Source organism: Hemiscyllium ocellatum, chromosome 35, assembly GCF_020745735.1.
Source record: "Hemiscyllium ocellatum isolate sHemOce1 chromosome 35, sHemOce1.pat.X.cur, whole genome shotgun sequence".
Taxonomy (NCBI): domain Eukaryota; kingdom Metazoa; phylum Chordata; class Chondrichthyes; order Orectolobiformes; family Hemiscylliidae; genus Hemiscyllium; species Hemiscyllium ocellatum.
This window is the reverse complement of record NC_083435.1, coordinates 40,338,724-40,366,723: the sequence shown is the minus strand read 5'-3', so window position 1 is coordinate 40,366,723 and position 28,000 is coordinate 40,338,724. Positions and strand designations below refer to the sequence as shown.

At 42.9% G+C, this 28,000-nt stretch overlaps 1 protein-coding gene across 1 annotated transcript; it reads right to left on the bottom strand.

Annotated features, from left to right (window-relative positions):
- Positions 1 to 27: 27 nt before the first annotated feature.
- On the bottom strand, positions 28 to 27,935 carry LOC132832796 (zinc finger protein 271-like). Its single transcript, XM_060850952.1, has 3 exons — positions 27,891 to 27,935; positions 24,208 to 26,469; positions 28 to 1,427 (listed from the first exon to the last, which is right to left on the bottom strand). Exons 2-3 carry the CDS (start codon positions 25,852 to 25,854, stop codon positions 597 to 599), a joined length of 2,478 nt encoding a protein of 825 aa, XP_060706935.1. The 5' UTR covers positions 25,855 to 26,469; positions 27,891 to 27,935; the 3' UTR covers positions 28 to 596.
- Between the last annotated feature and the right edge of the window lie 65 nt (positions 27,936 to 28,000).

Below are 28,000 nucleotides of genomic sequence, written 5' to 3'. Positions count from 1 at the left end.
ATATAAAAACAAACAGCACAAGTTTTCATTAGTATCTCAAAAGGAAAATAAAATAACAAAGAAAGCAATGATCCTATAGAATTTGAGTATAGACAATTACTAAAATAAGGAGCTGGCAGGTGAATTGAACAGCTTTTCACATTAATCTTCACTTTCACTATACAGGATAGCAGGAGTTACTCCAAGTCCTCTTTCACTGGCATCACGTTGCAGGCTGACTCCATTGTTGACATCATAGTCCCTCATTTCTGATGAAGAGCTTATGCTTGAAACATCGAGTCTTGTGCTCCTCGGATGCTGCCTGACTGGCTGTGTTTTTCCAGCACCACATTCTGATATCCAGCATCTGCAGTCCTCACTTTCTCACAATCCCTCAGCACTGGTGATGTCATCACTAGTTGTTTGACGGGAGTGAAAGTTGCTTCTTGTTCTGTGTCCCAGTCCCACTGAACACCCTGCACAGTGAGACTGGGTACAGGTTCACACTCTGAGTACAGATTGGGCAAGAACCTGGCTGAGAAGTCCCCATGTGAGTTTGTTGATGTTCTAGGAGTTCCAAAAATTGTGTGAAACGTTGGCTATAGAACTCAACAGCTTTATGGTTTTTCCACTGCATGAGTGCGTTGATGGACCAGCAAATGCACAGTTTGTGTGAAAGCCTTGTCACACATCTCACACCTGAATGGTTTCTCTCCTGTGTGAATGCGTTCATGTTTGTGGAGGTTTGATGAATCTGGGAATGATTTGTCGCACACGTCACATATGAATGGTTTCTCCCCTGTGTGAATGCGTTGATGTACATGGAGGTTTGATGAATTTTGGAATGATTTTTCACACACTTCACATGTGAATGGTTTCTCCCCTGTGTGTATATGTTGGTGCACGAGGAGGGTAGATGACTGGAAGAATGCTTTTTCGCAAGTATGACACTTGAACAGTTTCTCGCCTGAGTGAATCCTCTGATGGACATGGAGGATTGATAATCTTGAGAATGATTTCTTGCACACTTTACATGTAAATGGTTTTTCCCCCATATGGATCCTTTGATGGAGCAAGAGTTCTGATGACCTTGAGAATAATTTGTCACACACTTCACACCGGAATGGTTTCTCCCCCGTGTGAATATGCTGATGTGTGTGGAGGCTTACTGACTGTGAGAATGATTTGTCACACACTTTGCATGTGAAATGCTTCTCCCCTGTGTGGATATGTTGGTGTCTGAGGAGGCTATCTGACTGTGAGAATGATTTGTTACACTCATCACATCTGAAAGGTTTCTCCCCTGTGTGAATACGTTGGTGTCGATGGAGGTTTGAAAATACTGAGAATGACTTGCTGCACACCTCACACTGGAATGGTTTCTCCCCTGTGTGAGTGCGATGGTGTGTGCGTAGGTTCGATGAGTCTGAGAAAGATTTGTTACACATCTCACATGTGAATGGTTTCTTTTCCATGTAGCTGTTCTTTTGTTAACATTTATACAACAAAAGTACTTTGTATGTGAAGAGATCATATCAAGCTCCGGAACTCTATTCAGATCCCTGGTATTTGAGCAATCTTTTACAATCTCTTACTTCCAGAATGAATCACTAGTTCATGTGGCTTGATGAATGATTGAATTTCTCACCAAATTGGAGTCTACTCACACTTCTTCTCAGTCTCATCCTGAGCGATCATCCACAGCCGAACCTTCAGAAAGGAAGGCTCCACACCACTGACCAGTTTCAGATCTGATGATATGTCAAAGCTCCTCTGGCCTGATCAATTTCCAGAGGATGGTTTCACTGCTGAACATTCTCTGTGTTGAGCAATGTTGTGAAGGGATTGGATGTCTTCCCACAGTTGTGCAGTTGTTCTTTGAGTCACGATCAGGATAGATCTGTGGAATCTATCCTCTCTGTACTTCCTAGTACAGTGCAATCCTTCTGTAAAACAGGAAATGAAAACATGATTTCCTTTAACTCCCTCTCCCTCCTTGCTGCAGGGGCTGATTCCTCAGTTAGAGACTGTTCCACAGTGAGTGCCAGTTTGTTGTTCCCTCATTGTGTGTGCTTTGGATGGAGGGGGGTGGGGGAGACACAGTGCTTTCTTTTTCCAAATTTGACTGTCACACACCCTCTGATTCTGTCAGGAACGTTGGATAGTGACTAAGAGCAAACAATGTGGCTACTTTCTTTTCTCCCTCAGTCCCCAATCTTCCTAGGTACTGTGAGGGCAATGGAAAAGACGGTCAGGAGTGTAAGATGAGCTCTCAACTCACTATGAACTCTAGTCTTGCTGGTGAAGACCAGTTTACTGTTAGAGTATAAAATATAACCAACATACAAGAGAAATGAAACATCTCCCTTGTTTTCAAAAACAACTTGAAGAAAACCCACTGAACAGAATGTGTCAGATCCTCAGGAATCTAACACTTCAGTGTAGCTGATTAAAAGGTTCTGGCTTATCCTGGGAAGTTAGATGCACCGTACTCTTTCTGACTGCACATCCCAATTTCAGCTATCAGCCAAGGCACTAGGCAAAACTGTCAAATCAAACCCGAGGCCTTCAGGTAAAACCTTGGAAGGAGGCATTCAAAGACATTTCAATAAATGTGTCACAAGGCAAAGTCAATGAATTTCTATGATGCTGGATTAACAATTCAGAGATTGTGAGTTCAACTCCAATCCCAGAAAGGTACGTAGATAGTGTTACAGCGATAATTTGCCCTATTTGTTTCATTTTGATGTTTATAGTTGACACAAGTGTCTTCTCACTTTCCTGTATCTCACCCTATCAACAGAACCTTCTGTTCCTTTCTCCCTTGTGAGTTTATCTAGTTTCATTTAAAGATGTTTCTCCTCTTCACCGCAACCACTCTGTGTTGTGAAGGTGAATTTAATTAACTTTGGAATTTGTGGAACAGAATCAAAGTAAAATGAAGGAAATTTTCAGAATGCCCAAAAAACACAAGTATTGTCCTTCAGGGAAGGGAAGCTGCTACAACTGTCTGGTTTTATCTTCATATAACTCTTGTCGCACATGATAGAGTTGACTCTGAACTTCCTTCTGAAGTGGCAGAGCAAACAATCTCTCCAAAGTTCATAATAAGAGGAAAGTCAATGCGAGCTAGAGAGAGCTACAGATTGGAAAACAGCTAATGTGATGCCACTGTTTAAAAGGGAGGTAGACAAAAGATGGGGAAATATACACCAGTGAGCTTAACCTCTGTAGTAGAGAAGATGCTTGAGTCTGGTATCAAAGAAGAAATAGCATGAGTTCATGAAGGGCAGGTCATGCTTGACAAATCTTTTAGAATTCCATGAAGACATTTTGAGCATGGTGGACAACGGGGACCCAGTGGATGTGGTGCACTCAGACTTCCAAAAGGCCTTTGACAAGGTGCTGCACAAGAGGCTGCTTCATGAGATAAGGATGCATGGTGTTGGGGTAGAGTATTAGCATGGATAGAGGATTGATTGACTAACAGGAAGCAAAGAGTAGGGATAAAAGTGTGCTATTCTGGTTGGCAATCAGTAACTAGTGGTGTGCTTCAGGATTGGGACCACAATTATCTACAATTTATACAGATGATTTGGAGTGGGGGACCACGTGTATGGTGTCAAAATTTGCAGATGACATGAAGATGAGTGGCAGAGCAAAGTGTGCAGATGATTGTAATTCTTTGCAGAGGAACACAGATACTGTTGTGGTTCTGCTCGCCGAGCTGGAAGTTTTTGCTGCAAACGTTTCGTTCCCTGGCTAGCGAACATCATCAGTGCTGTTGGAGCCTCGTGTGAAGCGCTGCTTTGATGTTTCTTCCGGTATTTATAGTGGTTTGTTCTTGCCGCTTCCGGGTGTCAGTTTCAGCTGCAGTGATTTGTATGTGGGGTCCAGGTCGATGTGTCTGTTGATGGATGTTCTTGCCGTTTCCAGGTGTCAGTTTCAGCTGTAGTGGTTTGTATATGGTGTCCAGGTCAATGTGTCTGTTGAGGGAGTTTGGGGATGAATGCCATGCTTCTAGGAATTCTCTGGCTGTTCTCTGTCTGGCTTGTCCTATGATAGTGGTGTTTTCCCAGTCAAATTCATGTTGCTGGTTGTCTGAGTGTATGGCTACTAGAGATAGCTGGTCGTGTCGTTTTGTGGCTAGCTGATGTTCATGGATGCGGATTGTTAGCTGTCTTCCTGTTTGTCCTATATAGTGTTTTGTGCAGTCCTTGCATGGTATTTTGTAAACTACGTTAGTTTGGCTCATGCTGAGTATTGGGTCCTTTGTTCTAGTGAGTTGTCTGAGCGTGGATGTTGGCTTGTGTGCTGTTATGAGTCCTAAGGGTCGCAGTAGTCTGGCTGTCAGTTCTGAGACGCTCCTGACGTATGGTAGAGTGGCTAGTCCTTTTGGTTGTGGCATGTCCTCGTTCCTCGGTCTATCTCTTAGGCATCTGGTGATAAAGTTGCGTGGGTATCCGCCAAAAACGGATACCCACGCAACTTTATCACCAGATGCCTAAGCGATAGACCGAGGAACGAGGACATGCCACAACCAAAAGGACTAGCCACTCTACCATATGTCAGGAGCGTCTCAGAACTGACAGCCAGACTACTGCGACCCTTAGGACTCATAACAGCACACAAGCCAACATCCACGCTCAGACAACTCACTAGAACAAAGGACCCAATACTCAGCATGAGCCAAACTAACGTAGTTTACAAAATACCATGCAAGGACTGCACAAAACACTATATAGGACAAACAGGAAGACAGCTAACAATCCGCATCCATGAACATCAGCTAGCCACAAAACGACACGACCAGCTATCTCTAGTAGCCATACACTCAGACAACCAGCAACATGAATTTGACTGGGAAAACACCACTATCATAGGACAAGCCAGACAGAGAACAGCCAGAGAATTCCTAGAGGCATGGCATTCATCCCCAAACTCCCTCAACAGACACACTGACCTGGACACCATATACAAACCACTACAGCTGAAACTGACACCTGGAAACGGCAAGAACATCCATCAACAGACACATCGACCTGGACCCCACATACAAATCACTGCAGCTGAAACTGACACCCGGAAGCGGCAAGAACAAACCACTATAAATACCGGAAGAAACATCAAAGCAGCGCTTCACACGAGGCTCCAACAGCACTGATGATGTTCCCTAGCCAGGGAACGAAACGTTTGCAGCAAAAACTTCCAGCTCGGCGAGCAGAACCACAACAACGGATACCCGAGCTACAAATCTTCAATCAGATTTTGAACACAGATACATTGAGTGAGTGGGCAAAGGTCTGGCAGATGGAATACAATGTTAATAAATGTGAAGTCATACACTTTGGTAGGGATAACAGTAAAAAAGATTATTACTTGAATGGCAAAAAGTTGCAGCATGTTGCTATGCAGAGGGACTTGGGTGTCCTTGTGCATGAATCAAAGAAAGTTAGTCTGCAGGTACAACAAGTGATTAGGAAGGCAAATGGAATGTTGTCCTTCATTGCTAAAGGGGTTGAGTTTAAAAGCAGAGAAATAATGTTGCAGCTTTGCAAAATATTGGTGAGGCCACACCTGGAGTACTGTGTGCAGTTTTGGTCTCCTTACTTGAGAAAGGATGTACAGACACTGGAGGGGGTGCAGGGGAGGTTCACTAGTTTGATTCCTGAGTTGAGATTGGCTTATGAAGAGAGACTGAGTAGATTGGGATTATATTTATTGGAATTCAAAAAAATGGGAGGGGGGATCTTATAGAAACATATAAAATCATGAATGGAATGTATAAGATAGAGGTAGAGAGGATGTTTCCACTGGCAGGTGAAGCTAGGACAAGAAGGCAGAGCCTCAAGATGAGAGGGAGCAGATTTATGTCTGAATTGAGAAGGAACTTCTTCACACAGAAGGTAGTTAAGCTATGGAATTCCTTGCCCAGGGAAGTAGTTGACACTACTTCAGTAAATGTTTTTAAAGTTACAGTAAATTTTTTTTGAAAAATAAAGGAATTAAGGGTAAGTCGGTCTGAGTCCATGAAAAGATCAGCCATGATCTTATTGAATGGCAGAGCAGGCTTGAAGGGCTGGATGGCCTACTCTTGCTCCTGGTTCTTATATTCTTATGACCAATGGGGTTCCACAGGGATCAGTGCAAGAATCGCAACTATTTACAATATATAACTTGGAAGAATCAAGTGAATATAGTGTAACCAAATTTGCAGATGATACAAAAATAGATAGAAAGGCAGGTTGAGGGAGGGATACAAACAGTTCACAGAGAGACATTGAATGGTTAAGTAAATGCGCAAAAAGTTGGCAAATGCAATTTAATGTGGGAAAATGTAAAGCTGTTCATTTTGAAAGGGAGAACAAAAGAACAGAATATTATTTAAATGGAGAAAAACTGCAGAAAGCTGCAACAGAAACAAATTTGAGGGTACTCATGCACAAAACACAGAAAGCCAGCACACATGTATGGGAAGTGCGAGGTTACAGGTATAGGGTGGGTCTGGGTCGGATGTTGTTCAGAGCGTCTGTGTGGACTTGATGGGCCGATAGCCTGCTTCCATATTGTCGGGATTCGATCAATCTATTCTGTGTGCAACAGGTAATCAGGAACGCTAGTGGAATGTTAGCCCTTTCAAGGAGGTTGGAGTATAAAAATAGAGAAGTCTTACTGTAACTGTATAAGGTGCTGGTGAGACCACATCTGTTGTGCTGTGAGTTTTGTTCCCCTAATTTAAGCAAAGATATAATTTCATTGGAGACAATTCAGCAAAGGTTCTCAAGGATGTGTATGGAGGGACTGACTTATGAGCAAACACTAAACAACTTTGGGCTCTACTCACTGGAGATTGAAAGAATAACAGGTGAAAGAGGATGCTTCAGGAGCTTGACAAGGTAAATTCTGAGAGACTGTTTCGCCTCATGGGAGAATCTAGGACCAGATGGAATAGTCTCAGAGTAAAGGGGCTCCAATTTAAGAATATTATGAGAAGGAATTTCTTCCCTCGGCGTGTTCACAGGCTTTGAAACGCCCAGCTCTCGCGGCAGTATCCTTATGTATATTCAAGGCTGAGATATAAAGATTCTTGGTGATAAGGGAAGTGAAGGGTGACGGGGAAACTGGAGGAAAATAGACACGATGAATGTTAGATCAGCTGTGATACTACTGAATAGTAAAGCAGGTTGTTGGGGCCGAAAGCCTACTCCTGTTTCTATTTCTTTAATCAGTAAGAATTCTCAGACTCTCTGCACCTCCCAGATAATGTCACCTCACCTTCTCATATTCAGGAATGAGCCATCATCAAAACTCAGCCTGGAAATCAGAGGGAAATGCTTCCAATAAACACTCAATATCCAACACACAGCTCCAGTCACACAGTTCAGCACAAAGCACCGAGTAAACAGCTGTCTCAGCTGGATCTTCTCATACAGCATAAGGGACATTTCCACCCCTGATTACCCACAGGATAGTCAGACTGCCTGAAGATTGGTGTGGATATTATGGGATACAATTTGTATGAAATCTGCTCCTTCACTCACCATCTCCTCACTTGGTTTTCAGTCCCTATAGGAAGTGAACCAGCTCTGGAAGAGGAAGAGGAGACGATGGGCAGAGTGGGTGGGCTCTCTGATTGACGTCTCTCACAGTCAATACAAATATTTCTGATTTGGAGATGGTGTTGGACTGGGGTGTACATCATACAACACCAGGTTATAGTCTCCGGAGCGCTGCTCCTTCATCAGGTGGTTGTGGAGTATAAGATCGTAAGACATAGAATTTAGAGCAAAAGTTCACAGTGTGATGTAACTGAAATTATATATTGAAAAAGTCCTGGATTGTTTGTTAAGTCTCTCATCTTTTGGAATGGACATGTTGGGTTCAGTTCTTTCATATGTAAATCGCAGAACTTTTTTAAAGTTACATTCTCACATGAACTTTAACAATTGGTATCATATCGGCCCAGATAATACATTTAAGGTTTTCCTTTCTTCCTGGTGGTGGAAATTTGAATAAAGATTCGTGCACCTTGTGTCTTTCATTGTGTCTCACACCTGCACAATCACAGCATGGGTGCTGGGGTAAAAATAAGCACTACCGCAGTTAGGCGGTAGTGTGGGAGTTTAAAAAAAAGAGATCAGCAATCCTGTAAAAGAAAAAAAAAGCAGGAGGTCAGCTATCAAAAAAGAAAAAAAAACATTGAAGGTGTGAGGTTCACTGTGTGAGACTATCTGTGCCACAATGTTCAGACTGATTCGAATCTAAAAAAGGGATTTACAGAATCTTATATGGATTCATACAGTTTTAGAGCAAAATAAAACAATTCTGCAAGTACAAATTCACCCCACAAACTTATATATGTGTGTGTGTGTGTGTGTGCATGTGGGTGGGTGTTGGTGGTGGGGGAGTTATGAGTGTCTGTGATAGTGTGTGTGTGAGTGTAAAGGGGTATAAGTCTGTGAGAGGGTGCGTGTGGGAGTGTATGTGTGAGCGTATAAGAGAGAGCTTAAGTATGAGAGAAGGTCTGCGTGAGTGTGTAGAAGTGTGTGTGTGTGTGTAGGAGTATCTGTATGTGTGTAAGTGAGTGTGCATCTGTCTGTGTGCATGTGTGTGCGAATGTCTCTGTGTGTGTAGTGCAGTTGGGTCATATGTAGTGTGACATGAACCCAAGGTCCTGGTTGAAGCCATTCCCATGTGTACCGAACTTGGCTATCAGCCACGTTCTGGAGCAACATGAGTTTCTTGAAACATGGGAAACTGACCAGGGAAATGGGGGTGAGTTTGAGCTGCAGATCAGGTGGAGATTTAAAGGTGTTATTGTCCCATCTGAATAAAGGCTCATTTATTGCAGGTGCTGTCTCAGTTCCCCTAGTAAATGTTTGACAGAGATTTCTAGTGTGGGAAAAGCATTCTTAATGATCTGAAGTTTGGGGGAAGATGGGAATCTGGACAGGAGAGCACTGGAATAGTTGGATCGAGTTGAGAAGCAACAACAGCATGGATAAGGATTTCAACAGCAGATGGTCTAATGCAGGAATAGGAGCTATTTGGAAATGGGTGATGTTACAGAGGGGTGAGTCATACAGTCGTTGAGACCTATAGCAGAAAAAAAGACCTTTCAGGCCAACATGTGTGCGCTGGTCAAAAACAATCACACGGCAAGGTGGGTCAGTGATTGGGAGACTTGTGGAGTTCCCTATGCCTGTGTGGGTTTTCTCCAGGTGCTCCAGTTTCCTCCCACAGTCACAATCATGTGCAGGTTAGGTGGATTGGCCATGGTAAATACAGATCATTCTATAACGTATGTTTCATTAACGCAATTGGACTGTAACATGATTGGTGAATTGTGGAATTTGTTTTTAGAATGTGAACTCCCATTGGCTGTTACGCGAGTCCATCCCTGATTACCTCACGTCCACTCTAGGCATTTACCTCAGGTCAAGTGAAAGAGTTTGGCAAATTTTTTCAGACCTTATTGTTGATGTTTTTGAAGCTGTTTTTAGAAGGAATTGCAGGAGAAAAGATTTGGAGTTCCAGACTCTCCTCATTCAAGACAATGCACCAAGCTATCCTCCCATCATTGGTGAGCTCTCTGAAAACATCAAAGTGCTATTTCTATCTCCAAACACAACCTCTCTCATTCAACCCATGGACTAAGGTGCAAAAGCAGGTTTTATACTTTCTGATTTAAGGCACACATTCAGGAAACTGATTGCAGCTACTGAAGGGGATAATGAGGACAGTGTTCTTCAATTTTGGAAGAACTTAAATATTAAGAATGCTATTGACATCATTGTGGAGGTCTGGGGTGAAGTCAGTAAAGACGAGAGTCATAGAGTCATAGAGATGTACAGCACGGAAACAGACCCTTTGGTCCAACCTGTCCATGCTGACCAGATATTCCAACCCAATCTAGTCTCACCTGCCAGCACCCGGCCCATATCCCTCAAAATCCTTCCTAATCATATACCCATCCAAATGCCTTTTAAATGTTGCAATTATACTAGCCTCCACCACTTCCTCTGGCAGCTCATTCCATACGTGTACCACCCTCTGCGTGAATAAGTTGCCCCTTAGGTCTCTTTTATATCTTTCCCCTCTCACCCTAAACCTATGCTTTCTCATTCTGGACTTCCCCACCCCAGGGAAGAGATTTTGTCTATTTATCCTATTCATGCCCCTCATAATTTTGTAAACCTCTATAACGTCACCCCTCAGCCTCCGATGCTCCAGGGAAAACAGCCCCAACCTGTTCAGCTTCTCCCTGTAGCTCAAATCCTTCAACCCTGGCAACATCCTTATAAATCTTTTTTGAACCCTTTCAAGTTCCATAACATCTTTCCGATAGGAAGGAGACCAGAGTTGCACGTAATATTTCAACAGCAGTCTAACCTATGTCCTGTACAGCTGCAACATGACCTCCCAACTCCGGTACTCAATACTCTGACCAATAAAGGAAAGCATACCAAACGCCTTCTTCACTATCCTATCTACTTGTGATCCACTTTCAAGGAGCTATGAATCTGCACTCCAAGATCTCTTTGTTCAGCAACACTCTCTCACCATTAAGTGCATAAGTCCTGCTAAGATCTGCTTTCCCAAAATGCAGCACCTTGCATTTATCTGAATTAAACTCCATCTGGCACTTCTCAGCCCATTGGCCCATCTGATCAAGATCCCATTGTAGTCTGAGCTAACCTTCTTCGCTGTCCACTACACCTCTAATTTTGGTGTCATTTGCAAACTTACTAACCATACATCTTATGCTCACATCCAAATCATTTGTATAAATGATGAAAAATAGTGGACCAAGCACCAGTCCTTGTGGCACTCCACTGGTCACAGGCCTCTAGTCTGAAAAACAACCCTCCACCACCACCCTCTGTCTTCTACCTTTCAGCCAGTTCTGTATCGAAATGGCTAGTTTTCCCTGTATTCCATGAGATCTAACCTTGCTAATCAATCTTCCATGAGGAACCTGGTCGAACGCCTTACTGAAGTCCGTATAGATCACACTAACTGCTCTGCCCTCCTCAATCCTCTTTGTTACTTCTTCAAAAGACTCAATCAAGTTTGTGAGACATGATTTCCCACGCACAAAGCCATGTTAACTAGTCCTAATCAGTCCTTGCCTTTCCAAATACATGTACATCCTGTCCCTCAGGATTCCCTTCAACAACATGCCCACCACCACGCCAGGCCAACTGGTCTATGGTTCCCTGGCTTGTCCTTACCACCTTTCTTAAACAGTGGCCCTTGGTTAGCCAACCTCCAGTCTTCCGGCACCTTACCTGTGATTATCGATGATACAAATATCTCAGCAAGGGGCCCAGCAATCACTTCCCTAGCTTCCTGCAGAGTTTGAGGCTACACCTGATCAGGTCCTGGGGATTTACCCACCTTTATGCATTTCAAGATATCCATTACATCCTCCTCTGTAATATGGACATTTTGCAAGGTGTCGCCATCTATGTCCCTACAGTCTATATCTTCCGTATCCTTTTCCACAGTAAATACTGATGCAAAATACTCATTTAGTATCTCTCCTATTTTCTGTGGCTCCACACAAAGGCCCCTTGCTGATCTTTGAGGGGCCCTATTCTCTCCCTAGTTACCCATTTGTCCTTTATATAATTACAAAAAACCCTTTGGATTCTCCTTAATTCTATTTGCCAAAGCTATCTCATGTCCACTTTTTGCCCTCCTGATCTCCCTTTTAAGTATACTCCTACTGCCTTTATATTCTTCTAAGGATTCACTCCGTCTATCCTGTCTATACCTGCTTGCATGCAATTTGGCAGAAGCTTCTCCCAGATTTTCTTTATGATTTTAAAGGCGTTGAACTGTCAGAGGAGCTTCCAGAAATCAAAGAACATTGTGTCGCTCTTGCAAGTTGGATTTGAAAAAGTGGAGACTGAGCAATTTGTTGCTGCAGAGGAAATTGAAGCTTGAGATGAAATCCAGGATGCAGCACCTTGAGAACTTTCACTTCTCTTTTGCTTTCCACCCTGAGGAAAACTGAGAAGCAGATGCAGCTCTTCGAAGAAAATGACTACATGGCAGAAAGCAGCAGGGTAGCTGTTCGTGGCATTAAGTCTTACCTGGCACCCTATGAACAGCTTCTCCATGAAAGAAGAAAGAACTAGATGCTTTTTTAAAGCAAACCCCCAAGAAACATTCTGAGGACAATGAACCACAGGCGTCCACTTGTGAACTAAATATTTTCTTTTGTCATAACCCTGCACCCAGAACTGCACCGAAAGTAATGATAATGCTGATGATGATCCTCAGATGATCCTCTTAACACAGTACTGTAACTCAGCAAACCTAGAAGCCCATTAAAGTGTTAAATTTATTATATTATTTTATTAAAATATATGATTTTAAAATTTATTTAGACTATGATATTGTTTGTGTTAGGCTAACTATTACTTTTGTTTCAATTTTTACTGATATTCTTGGTGGTTTGCTCCTAACCCTGTTTTTCCCATTGCCCTCATTATTTCTATTGCACAATTTTCTATAACACAAGGTCGCATGAGAATGCAACTACTGCATTATAGTAGAACAGACTATGGGGATAGGGTGTGGGGCGTAGGGCTGGCTCTGTATGGAATGGTCTTTGGAGGATAGGTGCAGACTAAATCGGCTGGATGGCCTCTACCTGCACTAGAAGGATTCTATGATTCACCAAACTCGTCTAATCCCGTTTTCATCATTTGGCCCATAGCCTTGTATGCCTTTGCATCACAAGTATCTACATACTTATTTAATGTTGGGTGGCTCAGTGGTTAGCACTGCTGCCTCACAGTACCAAGGACCCAGGTTCAATTCCAGCCTTGGGCAACTGTCTGTGTGGAGTTTGCATTCTCCTCGTGTTTGCATGGGTTTTCTCCGGGTGCTAACAGTTTCCTCCCACAGTCCAAAGATGTACCGGCCAGGTGAATTGGCCATTCTAAATTGTCCATAGTGTTAGGTACATTAGTCAGAGGGATATGGGTCTGGGTGGGTTACTTTTCAGCGAGTTGATATGGGCTTGTTGGGCCGAAGGGCATGTTTCCATACTGTAGGCAATCTAATCTGATGAGAGGTTCTGCCCCTACCACTCTTACAGGCAGTGTTTTCCAGATTCCCATCACCCTCTGGGTGAAAAGAAATCTTCCCTCACATCCCCTCTAAACTTCCTGCTCCCTTAGAATAAATCTATTCCCCTAGTTATTGATCCTTCAATCAACGGAAAAAAAAGTTTTCCCTGTCTATGCTTCTCATGATTTATGCATCTCAATCATGTGCCCACTCAGGTTCCTCTGCTCCAAGGAAACAAACTCAGTCTGTCCAAACAGTCTTCAAAACTGAAACTCTCCAGCCCAGTGAACATCCTGGTAATCACTTCTGCAGCCATCCTCACCAGTGCAATCACATCTCTCCTGTAATGTGGATTTCAGACTATGCACAATATTCTAGTTGGGCCTGAACGACTTTGTGTGCAGTTCTAGCATAACCTTCCCGCTCTTCAACTCTATGCCTCAGCTAAAAAAGGCATGTATACCATATATCTTCTTAACCATTTTCAGTGGTTCCCAGATTCATCATGTCTTCCCTTGCCTTGTAAAAAGTGCTTTACCTCACATTTATCCAGATTGAATTTCATTTGCCACTTATCTGTATTCTATTGTAATGTAGTGCTATTCTCCTACTATTCAACATACCACCAATTTTATTTTATTTTTCTGCATTTGGGTGTGGGATCTAAATTGGCCCATATGGATAAATTCCCTGTTCTTCTATGACATAGTGTCATGCGAACTTTAACATTCACCTGAGAGGATGGATGAGGCCTTGGTTTAGCTGACTTGAAAGATCGTAGCTCTTACGGTGCATCACTGTGTATTGCAATGGAGTGTCAACCTCAGTGGTCAAACATCTGGAGCAAATCTTGTACTTATAATATTCTAACTTAGACAAGAGTGCTAATTTAGCTACAATTTGTACCTCTACACATTCCACATCAGACACAGAGTCATAGAGATGTACAGCATGGAAACAGACTCTTCAGTCCAACCCGTCCATGCCGACCAGATATCCCAACCCAATCTAGTCCCACCTGCTAGCACCCGGCCCATATCCCTCCAAACCCTTCCTATTCATATACCCATCCAAATGCCTCTTAAATATTGCAATTGTACCAGCCTCCACCACATCCTCTGGCAGCTCATCCCATACACGTACCACCCTCTGTGTGAAAAGTTTGCCCCGAGGTCTCTTTTATATCTTTCCCCTCTCACCCTGAACCCATGCCATCTAGTTCTGGACTCCCCGACTCCAGGGAAACGACTTTGCCTATTTATCCTATCCATGCCCCTCATAATTTTGTAAACCTCTGTAAGGTCACCGCTCAACCTCTGACGCTCCAGGGAAAACAGTCCCAGCCTGTTCAGCCTCTCCCTGTAGCTCAGATCCTGACAACATCCTTGCAAATCTTTTCTGAACCCTTTCAAGTTTCACAACATCTTTCCGATAGGAAGGAGACCAGAATTGCACACAATATTCCAACAGTGGTCTAACCAATGCCCTGTACAGCCGCAACATGATCTCCCAACTCCTGTACTCAATACTCTGACCAATAAAAGAAAGCATACCAAATGCCTTCTTCACTATCCTATCTACCTGCGACTCCACTTTCAAGGAGCTATGAACCTGCACTCCAAGGTACCTTTGTTCAGCAAAACTTCCTAGGACCGTACCATTAAGTGTATAAGTCCTGCTAAGACTTGCTTTCCCAAAATGCAGCGCCTCACATTGATCTGAATTAAGCCCCATCTGCCACTTCTCGGCCCATTGGCCCATCTGGACCAGATCCTATTGTAATCTGAGGTAACCCTCTTCGCTGTCCACAACACCTCCAATTTTGGTGTCATCTGCAAAACTTACTAACTGTACCTCTTATGCTCGCATCCAAATCATTTAGGTAAATGACAAAATGTAGAGGGCCCAGCACCGATCCTTATGGCACTCCACTGGTCACAGGCCTCCAGTCTGAAAAACAACCCTCCACCACCACCCTCTGTCTTCTACCTTTGAGCCAGTTCTGTATCCGAATGGCTTGTTCTCCCTGTATTCCATGAGATCTAACCTTGCTAATCAGTCTCTAATGGGGAACCTTGTCTAACCTTGCCTTACTGAAGTCCATATAGATCACATCTACTGCTCTGCCCTCATCAATCTTCTTTGTTACTTCATCAAAAAACTCAATCAAGTTTGTGAGACATGATTTCCCACGCACAAAGCCATGTTGACGATCCTGAATCAGTCCTTGCCATTCCAAATACATGTACATCCTGTCCCTCAGGATTCCCTCCAACAACTTGCTCACCACTGAGGTCAGGCTCACCAGTCTATAGTTCCCTGGCTTGTCTTTACCGCCCTTCTTAAACAGTGGCACTGCGTTTGCCAACCTCCAGTCTTCCGGCACCTCACCTGTGACTATCTCAGCAAGAGACCCAGCAATAACTTCTCTAGCTTCCCACAGAGTTTTCAGGTACACCTGATCAGGTTCTAGGGATTTATCCACCTTTAACCATTTCAAGACATCCAGCACTTCTTCCTCTGTAATCTGGACATTTTGCAAGATGTCACCATCTATTTCCCTACAGTCTATATCTTCCATATCCTTTTCCACAGTAAATACTGATGCAAACTATTCATTTAGTATCTCCCCCATTTTCTGTGGCTACACAAAGGCCACCTTGCTGATCTTTGAGGGGCTCTATTCTCTCCCTAGTTACCCTTTTGTCCTTAATATGTTTGTAAAACCCCTTTGGATTCTCCTTAATTCTATTTGCCAAAGCTATCTCATGTCCCCGTTTTGCTCTCCTGATTTCCCTCGTAAGTATACCCCTACTTTCTTTATACTCTTCTAAGGATTCACTCGATCTATCCTGTCTGTACCTGACATATGCTTCCTTCTTTTTCTTAACCAAACCCTCAATTTCTTTAGTCATCCAGCATTTCCCATACCTATCAGCCTTCCCTTTCACCCTGACAGGAATATACTTTCTCTAGATCCTTGTTATCTCTTTTCTGAAGGCTTCCCATTTTCCATCCGTCCCATTACCTGCGAACATCTGCCTCAAATCAGCTTTTGAAAGTTCTTGCCTAATACCGTCAAAATTGGCCTTTCTCCAATTTAGAACTTCAACTTTTAGATCTGGTCTATCCTTTTCCATCACTATTTTAAAACAAATAGAATTATGGTTGCTAGCCCCAAAGTGCTCCCCTACTGACACCTCAGTCACCTGCCCTGCCTTATTTCCCAAGAGTAGATCAAGTTTTGCACCTTCTCTAGTAGGTACATCCACATACTGAATCAGAAAATTGTCTTGTACACACTTAAGAAATTCCTCTCCATCTAAACCTTTAACACTATGGCAGTCCCAGTCGCTGTTTGGAAAGTTAAAATCCCCTACCATAACCACCCTATTATTCTTCCAGACAGCTGAGATCTCCTTACAAGTTTGTTTCTCAATTTCCCTCTGACTATGTTTCAAGTGAAGAGAGGATTCAACTGTGTACCATCAACAAAAATATTTAATGTATGCACGAATATTCAGAGAATTAAATGTAACTCAAGGGAGAAAATTCAAGGCAAGAATATGACAAATTTGCTGAAGATACAAGTAAAAAGTGAGGTCTGCAGATGCTGGAGATCAGAGCTGAAAATGTGTTGCTGGTTAAAGCGCAGCAGGATACAGCACTACTTAACAGAATCAGAAATGATGCTAAAATATTGTGAAGTAAAATCAAGAATTTTAGGATGTGGAGTGAGTTGGAATACCAAAAAGATAAATACAATGGTGATTAAGAATACATTAGAAGAATCTAGAGAGAAGGCTGAAGAGGATGATGTCATGCTGCAACAAGTGGATGTGTTTATCTGTTTCAGTGTCTTGAAGATGTGTTCTTTGAAATTGATTTTAATCCAGTTTCTGGAAGCTTCAATTTGAACTTTTAAAAATACTTTTTTTTAAAGAAAGAGCCACAGACTAAGCAGGATGACTAGAAATTAGAATCAGAAATGGCTGCTCCAATTTGCATCCCTATATACACTCCATTTCATTGAGATGGAGACACAGGGCCTGTAAAGACAATAAAACCCTTAGGAATATGGAAGACTCGATCTATGGGGCCATTAACAAAACATTAAGCCAAGGATTTGAGTTTCAACTGTCTAATCAAGTGGTCCAGAAGACAATTACTCAGCATATCTTGACGGTATGAGCTAATTGTGCTCCCTTTTGGAAGACATGAAAATCAACCTTATTTCAATTTCAACTCCCTGACAATAGAGAGCAAGTCACATGACCCTTTTGGGCATTAAAGACATATTTAGCAAAGTATGAGTTGCTGCTTAATTAAGTTCAAGAGGCAGTGCCTGTTTAGCCTTGCTCTCTCTCTTTCTCCAAACCTCCTGGCAAGCTTCAAGCCCTGTCTGCAGATTGAGGCATATGAAGGGCAGACTGACTGAAGACACTTTTTATTGCATACGTTTTGCTCAACACCATCATCTCAAGGGGAAAAAAAACAAATTAATGACTGTAATTTTACATAGAAACATCATGGCTAGCAGAGGAACATTTGACCAAGACAACAACTGGGTCATTCACCAGATACTCCTCACTTATACACTTTAATGTGATCTATCTATCCTTCCCTACTCTATAATTTGTAGTTGTGTGGGCCATCTGAGTGTGAAAGATGGTGTTTATTTCTATTAGGATGGATTTCCTGAGGAGTAACAATTTCTGGCATTTTTTTTAATGAAAGAAGGTGCTCCACATTTCTGATTGGAGATTCTGCTCAGGCTTCCCTCAGAAATGTGAAATCTGACAGTCCTTTTGTTGTGCAGAAGTATCAGAGGAAGGCAGATCACACCACCTTTTCAAATCAGTCAGCTGCATTATTCTGAAATGTACAAGTCCTGACAGCTATTTTTAGAGCTGCTGGCAAAACTAGGTAAGGGGAGAGCTGTGTTAAGTTCCTCAGTTCCGAGGGTCACTGGACCTGAAATGTCAATGCTGATTTCTCTCCACTGATGCCAGACCTGCTGAGCTATTTCCAGCAATTTTGAGCAATCTTAGGGTGCTGGGTGGATAGAGAGCCAGGGGGTATGAATACCAAATGGGTAGGGGTGAGGTGCCAAGTCGGTAGGTAGTCAGAGTAGAAAGCGTCCCAATGTGAGTGTAAACAACGTTGCTTCTAACTGCATACTGCTCCAATGTTCCATGTATGATTGGCATCACATACTGATCACAGCATTGACTTGCATGTCCAAAAGTCACTACTGTGTGCAGGCCTCAGAGGACCACACAGCTGGGAAGAAAATTAGAGGGACTGCTGGCTGGAAGGGTTGGTGTTGGATCTGATGGACGCAGTGGGCTGGGGGATTGTATCTAACAGTGGTGCACCTCTGATCTACACAGGAATAACAAATTTCTGGATACAAGAAAATCCAGGACATTACGTTTATCCAGATGAGCAAACGTTTAATGAAAATACCGTTTTCTTCAATCTCAAGATTGCATGTTAGATTGGCTCTTTTATGAGCATGTAAATGATTAAGCACATACAGAAGTACATCCTTCTTAAAAAAAAACGTTATGATCAAACAGAAGAGAGCAGATGTGATGCATAAGTTTGAAGGACAGAGAGAGCCAGAAGTAATGCTATGACAATGAAGCTGTTAACAAGAAAACAAGTGGAGAATTAAAAGCTCATAACATGCTAAATTCTTTTCACCTTCCTCTCTACCCCAGACAATAAGATCTGTGGAAAAGAATAAAGCCTTTGGATGTATGAGGATGCCCTGCTGCCCACTCTCTCCAGTATATATGATGTAAAAAAGATCAACGTTTTATTGCATGCCAACATACCCCTTCACAAGAATAGTTAAGAGCAGCAGCAGAACATTTTCCAATTACCTGTCTTGACCTGAAACATTAACTCTGATTTCTCTCTACAGATACTGCCAGACCTGCTGAGCTTTGCCCGTAATTTCTGAGGTTGACTTTATATCTGACTTGTTTTGCACCTTCTCTCTGAGTGCTTGATGGAACAGTGTCTGTGTGGAGTTATTCCATACCCATTTTAAACGTGGGGACATTCTTCCTTCAAGTTCTTTTCTGAGTTTTTTTGAAATGTTACGAGTGATTTCTGTCTCTATCAGCATTTCAGACAGAGTTCCAGACCATCACCACCTCTGGGTGAAAAATATCGCTCCTCAACCCCCCTCTAATCCTTCCATCAATGACTTTATATCTGCTCCCTAGTTTCTGACTTCTGCATATTGAAACAATCCCATCAAATGCCTCTGCCATTTCCCTCTGTTCCACTAACCCACCCCCTATGGACAAACTTACATCAATACTCCTCTTGGCCCTAGCCCTGAACTGTCACCTGTGTCTAGTTTCTCTCCTATAAATTCGAATCACATAATCAAGTTCACTGATGACATGACTGCAATGGGTCTCATCAGCAGCAACAATGAGTCAGCATACAGAGAGGAGGTGCAGTGGCTAACAGACTGGTGCAGAGTCAACAATCTCTCTCTGAACATGGACAAAAGAGATGGTTGTTGACTTCAGGAGGGCATGGAGTGACCACTCTCCATTGGACATCGACAACTCCTCTGTGGAGACTGTGAAGAGCACCAAATTTCTTGGCATCCACCTGGCAGAGAATCTCACCTGGTCCCTCAACACCAAATCCATAGCCAAGAAAGCTCAGCAGCATGTCTACTTTCTGTGTCAGCTGAGGAAAGTCCATCTCCCACACCCTATCCTCACCACATTCTACAAAGGGTTCATTGAGAATTGCTGCATCACTGCATGGTTCAGGAATTGCACAATCTCGGATCGTGAGACCCTACAACGCATAGTGAGGACAGCCGAGAAGATCATCAGGGTCTCTCTTCCTTCCACTACAGATATTTACACCACATGCCACATCTGAAACGCTAAGAGAGGAGTGGACAACCCCACACGCCCCTCATACAAAATCAACACCCTTCTGCCATCTGGCAGAAGATATCGGAGCATTCGGTCTCTCACGTCCACTGCAACAGTTTCTTCCCCCAGGTCATCAGGCTCCTTAATATTGTATGATCACTTTCTTTCCCACCTGAAATTCTTTGCACAACTTCAGATTGCTGCTCGAACAATGTATATTAATTATCATTCTCTTATTACACTGTCATTTATGTGTTTTGCACTTCTATGCATTGATGCCACCCTATGCATAATTGAGAAGTTTGTGCTGTCCATGTAGCATCTTGGTCCTGGAGAAACACTATCTCATTTTTACTTTATCAGTTGTATATGGTAGAAATAACAAATAAAAGCTCAGCTACTCCACCTCTCTGCGTGCTTTTTTTTAATGAGACCTGCCTCGTATTCCTCTATTTCCTGTGTTCCTCTGACACAACCTCTTTGCTCCTGTGCATATGCTGATGCCATCACTGCATGGGATTGCTGCCTTGAATGCTGTGGATCTTCCTCTTCTGATCTGTTGTCAAACACATCTGAGATGACACATCCCATACTGATGTTGTCAGCTTGAAACCCTCTGAGGATGAACAGTGCTGTTCCCAAACTGGAAATCTCTGTCAAATGTTTACCAGGGGAACTGAGACAACTGTTGCACAAAGTGAGATTTTATTCAGATGGGACAATGATTAGTTTAAATCCTCATCTGATCTGCTGCTCAGAGTCACCTCTATTTCTCCAGTCAGTTTCCCAAGTTTTTGAAAACTCATATTGCTCTGGAAATATTTGGAATAATTTGAATTTTAAACAATGTATCATGTGGTGTGTAAAATTGCTACTTGGCCCAAACAGTTTATTTACATAATAACATTGAGGTCACATTAATATAGGAAGCCACAACGTGAAGAGTTTCATTAAAACATTCCCATTTTCTTACAAAAGGAAAAAGACTGCATGCATTACAATTTGTGAGTGCCTCTACACACATAATTCATCAAAATCACACATGAATTTTTTTAAAAAAACTGTTCTTCAAGTTTGTCTGTCCCTATTCCTTATCGCACACATTATCTTCAAAGCATTCAGGTCACCTTATGGTACATGTATGAGTTGTTATTGTCTGTTTGTACAGTGGCTGTTGGTTCCAGATGCAACAATGCCTTTTAGGAGAACATTGTTGCCAATTGATGAATATTGATGATGATTAATTGTTGCATTGGTTGGCAAATAGTTCACTTCTGGAACTGATAGTCATCAAGTGTCTTGCTCGCTTGGTGAAATCAGATCTGCTTCATAGGCTGTCTGCCTCTCCATTTGCAGTGTTATCTATTATGTGACAATTTATCTTATCATTGACTTTTACCAAGTACAACTGAGGTGAAAATGTCTCTCCACACATCCCAAGTAGTCAAGTGAGCTGGCTTCTGTTGAATACAGTGAATGTCTGCACTCTGACCAATTCACCAGCAGCTTCATCAAATTAAAATTTTGCTACCATTCCACTTTTGTCGTGTCACTTTTTTATGTTACTAATTCTACCCTCAACAAATTTTTGCTGATTGGAAGAGGAGTCTGGTGGAATGGGATATCGGTCACTTAACAGAACAATTGATTTCAACTGTTGTGTTTTTCCAAAGATTGCCTTGAACATATCTATGCTTGATCTAATTGATCTGTAGATTATCCCTTTGGCAATTCTCACTGCTGCACCAATATATGAATGGGGATACTGTGGAAATAGTATGTTGTGCTAAATTTCCCAAACACTCAAGAAGTTGCTGAATTCTTCATGCATGAATTAAAAATGACTGCTATAATGCCTGAACTGTGCAATGACAGCAACTTGTATAAATTCCCACCATATGAATAGTAGAAAGTGAGGACTGCAGATGCTGGAAATCAGAGTTGAAAAATGTGGTACTGGAAAAGCACAGGCAGTCAGCCAGCATCCAAGGAGCAGGAGAGTTGACTTTTTAAGCATAAGCTCTTCATCAGGAATTCCTGATGAAGCGCTTATGCTTGAAGCATTGACTCTCCTGTTCCTCGGATGCTCCCTGACCGGCTGTGCTTTTCCAGCACCACACTTTTCGCCATATGAATAGTAGTTGACTATGATAAGGTTATCAGTTCCAGTGAACAAAGAGATCTACTCCAAGTTTCATCCAAAGGCTGTCTGGGATGTCACAAGTCATGAGCAGCTTTTTATCATGTTTAGCTTAATGTTCATCACAAATATTGCTACTGGCTGATGTGGTCCTTCATCTCATTGCTCATGTTTGGCCAGGAGAGCACTTCTCTTATCTTCCTCAGACTATCATTGATTACTTGATGGTTTGTGTGAAATGTGTTTCAGTATCTCTTTTCTCTTCTCTACAGAAAATGACCCTTTGAACAGGACACCATCTCAGGTGATCAACTATTCTCTGTTGCTCCAATACTCAGTTAGTTACAGGGATATCCTGGATGGTTTCAGGCCATCCTTTCATCACAAATTCCTGTTACATTCACCTTGCTGTGTAGTTTAATGGTCTGAGGAAGATGTCTGTTTTGTCAGATCCAAGATATCTGCTGAGTTGATGATTTCCAGAGCATGTCATGCTGTTGCTTCTGGTTGAATCTGGAAGATTTCATACTGTGTATTAATATCAACTTCCTTTAAAGACAGAGCAGTTCTCAACAATGTCAGTGATGTACATCTGCTTCCCTTGAAGAAGTGGTATTTGACAAAACTATTCTGAATTATCTTGTGGCTAAATTCTCTCTTCCAAACAGGTACTGGTTGAAATCCTGACAAGAAAAATCAATAAGGAGAAAGCGAGGACTGCAGATGTTGGATGTCTGAGTCAGAGTGTAGTGCTGGAAAAGCACAGCCGGTCAGGTAGCATCCGAGAAGCAGGAAAACTGATATTTTGAGCATAAGCTCTTTTTCAGGAATGAGACTAGTGGTCTAAAGGGGCTGAGAGATAAATGGGGAGGTGGTAGCTGTGAAAGTGATAGGTAGATAAACAAGAGGGTGAAGGGGTGATAGGTTGGAGGGGAGGGTGGGGAGGAAGAGGGACAGGTAGGACAGTTCAAGTTGGCAGTGCCAAGTTGGAAGGTTGGATCTGGGATAAGGTAGGGGAAAGGGAAATGAGGAAACTGGTGAAATCCACATTGATCCCGTGTGGTTGGAGGGTCCCAAGGAGGAAGATGAGGTGTTCCTCCTCTAGGCCTCAGGTGGTTAGGGTTTGGCAGTGGAGGAGGCCCAGGACCTGCTTGTCCTTGGTAGAGTGGGAGGGGGAGTTAAAGCTTTCAGCTACAGGGTGGTGGGGTTGTTTGGTTTGGGTGTCCAGAGATATTCTCTGAAATGATCTGCAAGTTGGTGTCCTGTCTCCCCGATGTAGAGGAGACCACATTGGGAGAAATGGACACAACAGATGACATGTGTGGAAGTACAAATAAATTTTTGTCAGATATGGAAGGAATCTTTGGGCCCTTGGACAGAGGTGAGGGGGGAGGTGTGGGCACAGGTTTTACACTTCTTGCAGTGGCAGGGGAAGGTGCCAAGAGTGGAGGGTGGGTTCGTGGGAGGCGTGGACCTAAGAAGGGAGTCGCGGAGTGAATGGTCTCTCCGGAAAGCAGATAGGGGTGGAGATGGAAATATATCTCTGGTGATGGGGTCAGTATATAGGTGGCAGAAATGGCGGAAATGTGATGTATCTGGAGGTTGGTGGGGTGGAAGGTGAGAACCAGGGGAATGGAGATATATCTCATCCATCTTTCACCATCTGTTTAGTGTTGTTCAGTTTGCATTCACACTCTGGATACAAACACAGCGGGTTGTCCTCACTGCCTGGGGGTTACTCCAAGTCCTGTTTCACTGACATCACACTGCAGGGTGACTCCATTGTTACATCATCATCCCTCAGCACTGGTGATGTCATCACTAGTTGTTTGATGGGAGTGAAAGCTGCTTCTTGTTCTGTGTCCCAGTCCCACTGAACATCCTGCACAGTGAGACTGGGTACAGGGAAACACTCTGAGGGCAGACTGAGCAAGAAGTTGGCCATGTAGTTTCCATGATGATCCTGGAGATCCAAGAATTGCATGAAAGCATTTATTGCAGAATTTACATTGATGGGGTTTCTCTTGTGTGAGTGCATAGATGGACCAGGAGATATGCTGATTGGGTGAAAGCCATGTCACATACCTCACACCTGAATAGTTCCTTCGCAGTGTGAATGCGTTGATGTCTGCGGAGATTTGATGAATCTGGGAAAGACTTGTCACACATTTCACACTTAAACGGTTTCTCTCCTGTGTGAATACGTTGGTGTTTGCATAAATCTGATGATGATGAAAATGATTTCTCACATACCTCACACAGGAATGGTTTCTCACCTGTATGAATGTGTTGATGTACAAGGAGGGTAGATGACTGTGTGAAAGATTTATCACATAATTCACAGTTGAATGGTTTCTCCCCCGTATGAATCCTCTGATGGACTAGGAGAATTGATGACCTTGAGAATGATTTGCCACACACCTCACATGTGAATGGTTTCTCCCCCGTGTGAATTCTCTGATGGAGCAACAGGTTTGATGATCTCGAGAATGACTTACTACACACTTGACAAGTGAATGGTTTCTCCCCTGTGTGAATCCTCTGATGGAGAAGGAGGTCTGATGATGTCAGGAATGATTTGTTACAAACGTCACATATAAATGGTCTCTCCCCTGTGTGAATCCTCTGATGTACAAGAAGGACAGATGACCTTGAGAATGATTCATCACACATCACACATCTGAAAGGTTTCTCCCCTGTGTGAATACGTTGGTGAGTACGAAGGTTCGATGACTGTGAGAATGATTTCTCACACACTTTGCACATAAATGGTTTCTCCCCGGTGTGAACGTGTTTATGTGCCTGGAGGGTTGACGAGGATGAGAATGCTTTCTCACACACTTGGCATGGGAATGGTTTCTCCCCTGTGTGGATACGTTGGTGTTTGCGGAGGGTTGATGAGTCTGTGAATGATTTGTCACACACCTCACAAGTGAATGGTTTCTCTCCTGTGTGAATGCGTTGATGTACACGAAGAGTGGATGATGACGTGAATGATTTCATGCAAACTTTGCATGTGAATGGTTTCTCCCCAGTGTGAATATATTGGTGTTCAAGGAAGGTCGACGACTGCGAGAATGATTTGTGACACACGTCACACGTGAATGGTTTCTCTCCAGTGTGAATGCGGCGATGTTTCACTAGGCCTGATGACTGTGCAAATCCCTGGTTACATACTTCACATTTGAAGGGCTTCTCACCAGTGTGAATGCGTTGGTGTGCACGGAGATTGGAAGGGTCTGCAAATGGTTTGTTGCACATCTGACAGGTGTATGGTTTCTCTCCAGTATGAATCCTGCGATGGAGCAGGAGTGTCGATGATTGTGAAAATAGCTTATTGCACACCTCACATCTGTACGGCTTCTCTCCCGTGTGAACACGTTGGTGTGAGCGGAGGTTTGATGGTTCCGTAAATGATTGGGCACACACCTCACAGGTATATGGTTTCTCGCCAGTGTGAATCCTGTGATGCAGCAGCAGCCTCGATTTCCGTGAGAAGGATTTGTCACACACAGTGCATGTGAATGGTCTCTCCCCAGTGTGGGTACGCTGGTGATTCACCAGGCCTGATGAATGTGCAAAACTCTGATCACACACATTACACTTGAATGGCTTCTGCAAAAAGTGAATGTATCTATGAGTCATGAGTATTGATTTGTGTTGGAAAGCTTGGCCGCACACCTCACATATGAATTGTTCAACCTCCATGAAGTGACCCGAATAAGTTAACATTCAGATAACAGAAATACCTTGTGTTTTAGGAGATCTTATGAGCCTCACACAACTCACACTTGAAAGTCTTTCATCAGTATGAATGAGTCAATGGTTCACGAGACTCAATGAATGATTGAAGCTCTCACCATACTTGGAACCCACTCACACTTCTTCCTAGCCACACCCTCACTGATCACCCACAGCTGAACCTTCAGAAAGACTAGATCTGATGGAAGGCCAGTGACCAGTTTGTGTGCCTGGAGGGTCGATGACGATGAGAATGATTTCTCACACAACTGGCATGGGAATAATTTCTCCACTGTGCGGATACGTTGGTGTTGGCAGAGGGTCGATGAGTCTGTGAATGATTTGTCACACACCTCACATGTGAATGGTTTCTCTCCTGTGTGAATGCGTTGATGTACACGGAGAGTGGATGATACGTCAAAACTCTCCTGACCCGACTGATTTCCAGATGATAGTTTCCCTGTCCGACCTTTTCTGGATTGAGCAATACTGTGAAGGGACTTGATGACTTCCCGCAGTTGTGCAGTTGTTCCTTGGGTGATGCTCAGGATCTATCTATAGTATCTATCCTCTCTGTATTTTCTGGTGTAGTACAATGCAATCCTTCTGTAAAATAGGAAAAGGAAACATGATTTCCTCCCAATATGCCTCATTTACTAAAAAGGTTGACTTCTCAATTATGACTGTTCCACAGTGGATTGTGAAAGGGAGGAGACACATGGCTATAATTCTTTATTTTCTCTGCCCAACCTTTTCAGGCACTGTGAGGACAATGGAAAAGGTAGTCAGGTAGCGAGTAAGGTAAGTTGTCAATTCACTATGACCATGTAAGGTATTGGCAAACAGTAGTTTTATCTTTGATGTGTTAAATATAAAAATACATTCAAGAGAAAGTGAGTGAATACCTCCTACACAGAGACAGCATAGATACAATGGATCAAATGGCCTGTCTAAATTGGGATCATTGCATGATTTTATATGAGCGCAGCCACGAGACCACAAGAATAGTTGAATCCAGAGTCTGCAAAGGTATGGATAAGGATTTCAGCAGTAGATCAGTTGAGGCAGTGTCACCGGTCTCTCATGTGAGTGAACCTTGTCCCCACTCCTGACCAAATTGAGAAATGATTGTGTGACCCAGGGTTATACTGGAGAACCCTTCTTAGAATCAGACATAATCACAGATGGGGCCAATACAAAAGGAATGTGGGCAAGCCCAACTTTCAGAGGAGCCATTTGTTTAGATGGGATCTCAAACGAGGCCGCTTCTGCTCTCTCTAAGATGTTGGTACAGAGCCCATGGCAATAGTTTGGAGTTATCCCTTGTGAACTGGTCAACATTAATTTCAAAATCAACTCCAACAAGAAAACAGTTTATCTGGCTCATTGTCATGTTGCTATTTGTGGCAGCTTGCTGTGTACACATTGTAATGTAAGAAACGTTGTAGTCAAAGTGACTACATTTTAAAAATACTTTGTTGGCAGTACCAAGCGTTGGAGTATTTGGTAGCTGTAAAAGGCTCCATATAAATGCAAGTCTTTCTTTTTCCCTTCCTGAGGATATTACAGAGATAGGCTGGTGGGAAACCACGGAATGGATTTGAAAGACAGGAAACATCCAGATCTCAACACCAAGAAAGAAGTGACCATTTTCAGGCCACAGGATAATAACCAGCTCCCCAAAACACACACAGAACTCAACACCAGGAAATCAGTAAGAATCCTCAGACGCTCTGCACCTTTCAGATAATTATACCTCACCTTCTTCTATTCAGGAATGAGCCATCAACAAAACTCAGCCTGGAAATCTGAGGGAACTGCTTCCAATAAACACACAATATCCAACACACAGCTCCAGTCACACAGTTCAGCACAAAGCACCGAGTAAACAGCTCTCTCAGCTGGATCTTCTCATACAGCATAAGGGACGTTTCCACCCCTGATTACCCACAGGATAGTCAGACTGCCTGAAGATTGGTGTGGATATTATGGGATACAATTTGTATAAAAGCTGCTCCTTCACTCACCATCTCCTCACTTGGTTTTCAGTCCCTATAGGAAGTGAACCAGCTCTGGAAGAGGAAGAGGAGACAATGGGCAGAGTGGGTGGGCTCTCTGATTGACGTCTCTCACAGTC

Excerpts from the sequence above, each read along its gene's own strand:
- LOC132832796 (XM_060850952.1), bottom strand. The coding sequence starts at position 25,854 with ATGTTAACTTATTCGGGTCACTTCATGGAGGTTGAACAATTCATATGT. Across the intron at positions 1,428-24,207 it reads AGGAACTATTCAGGTGTGAG|ATGTGTAACAAATCTTTCTC; the intron begins GTATGTGACATG and ends TTCACATGTGAG.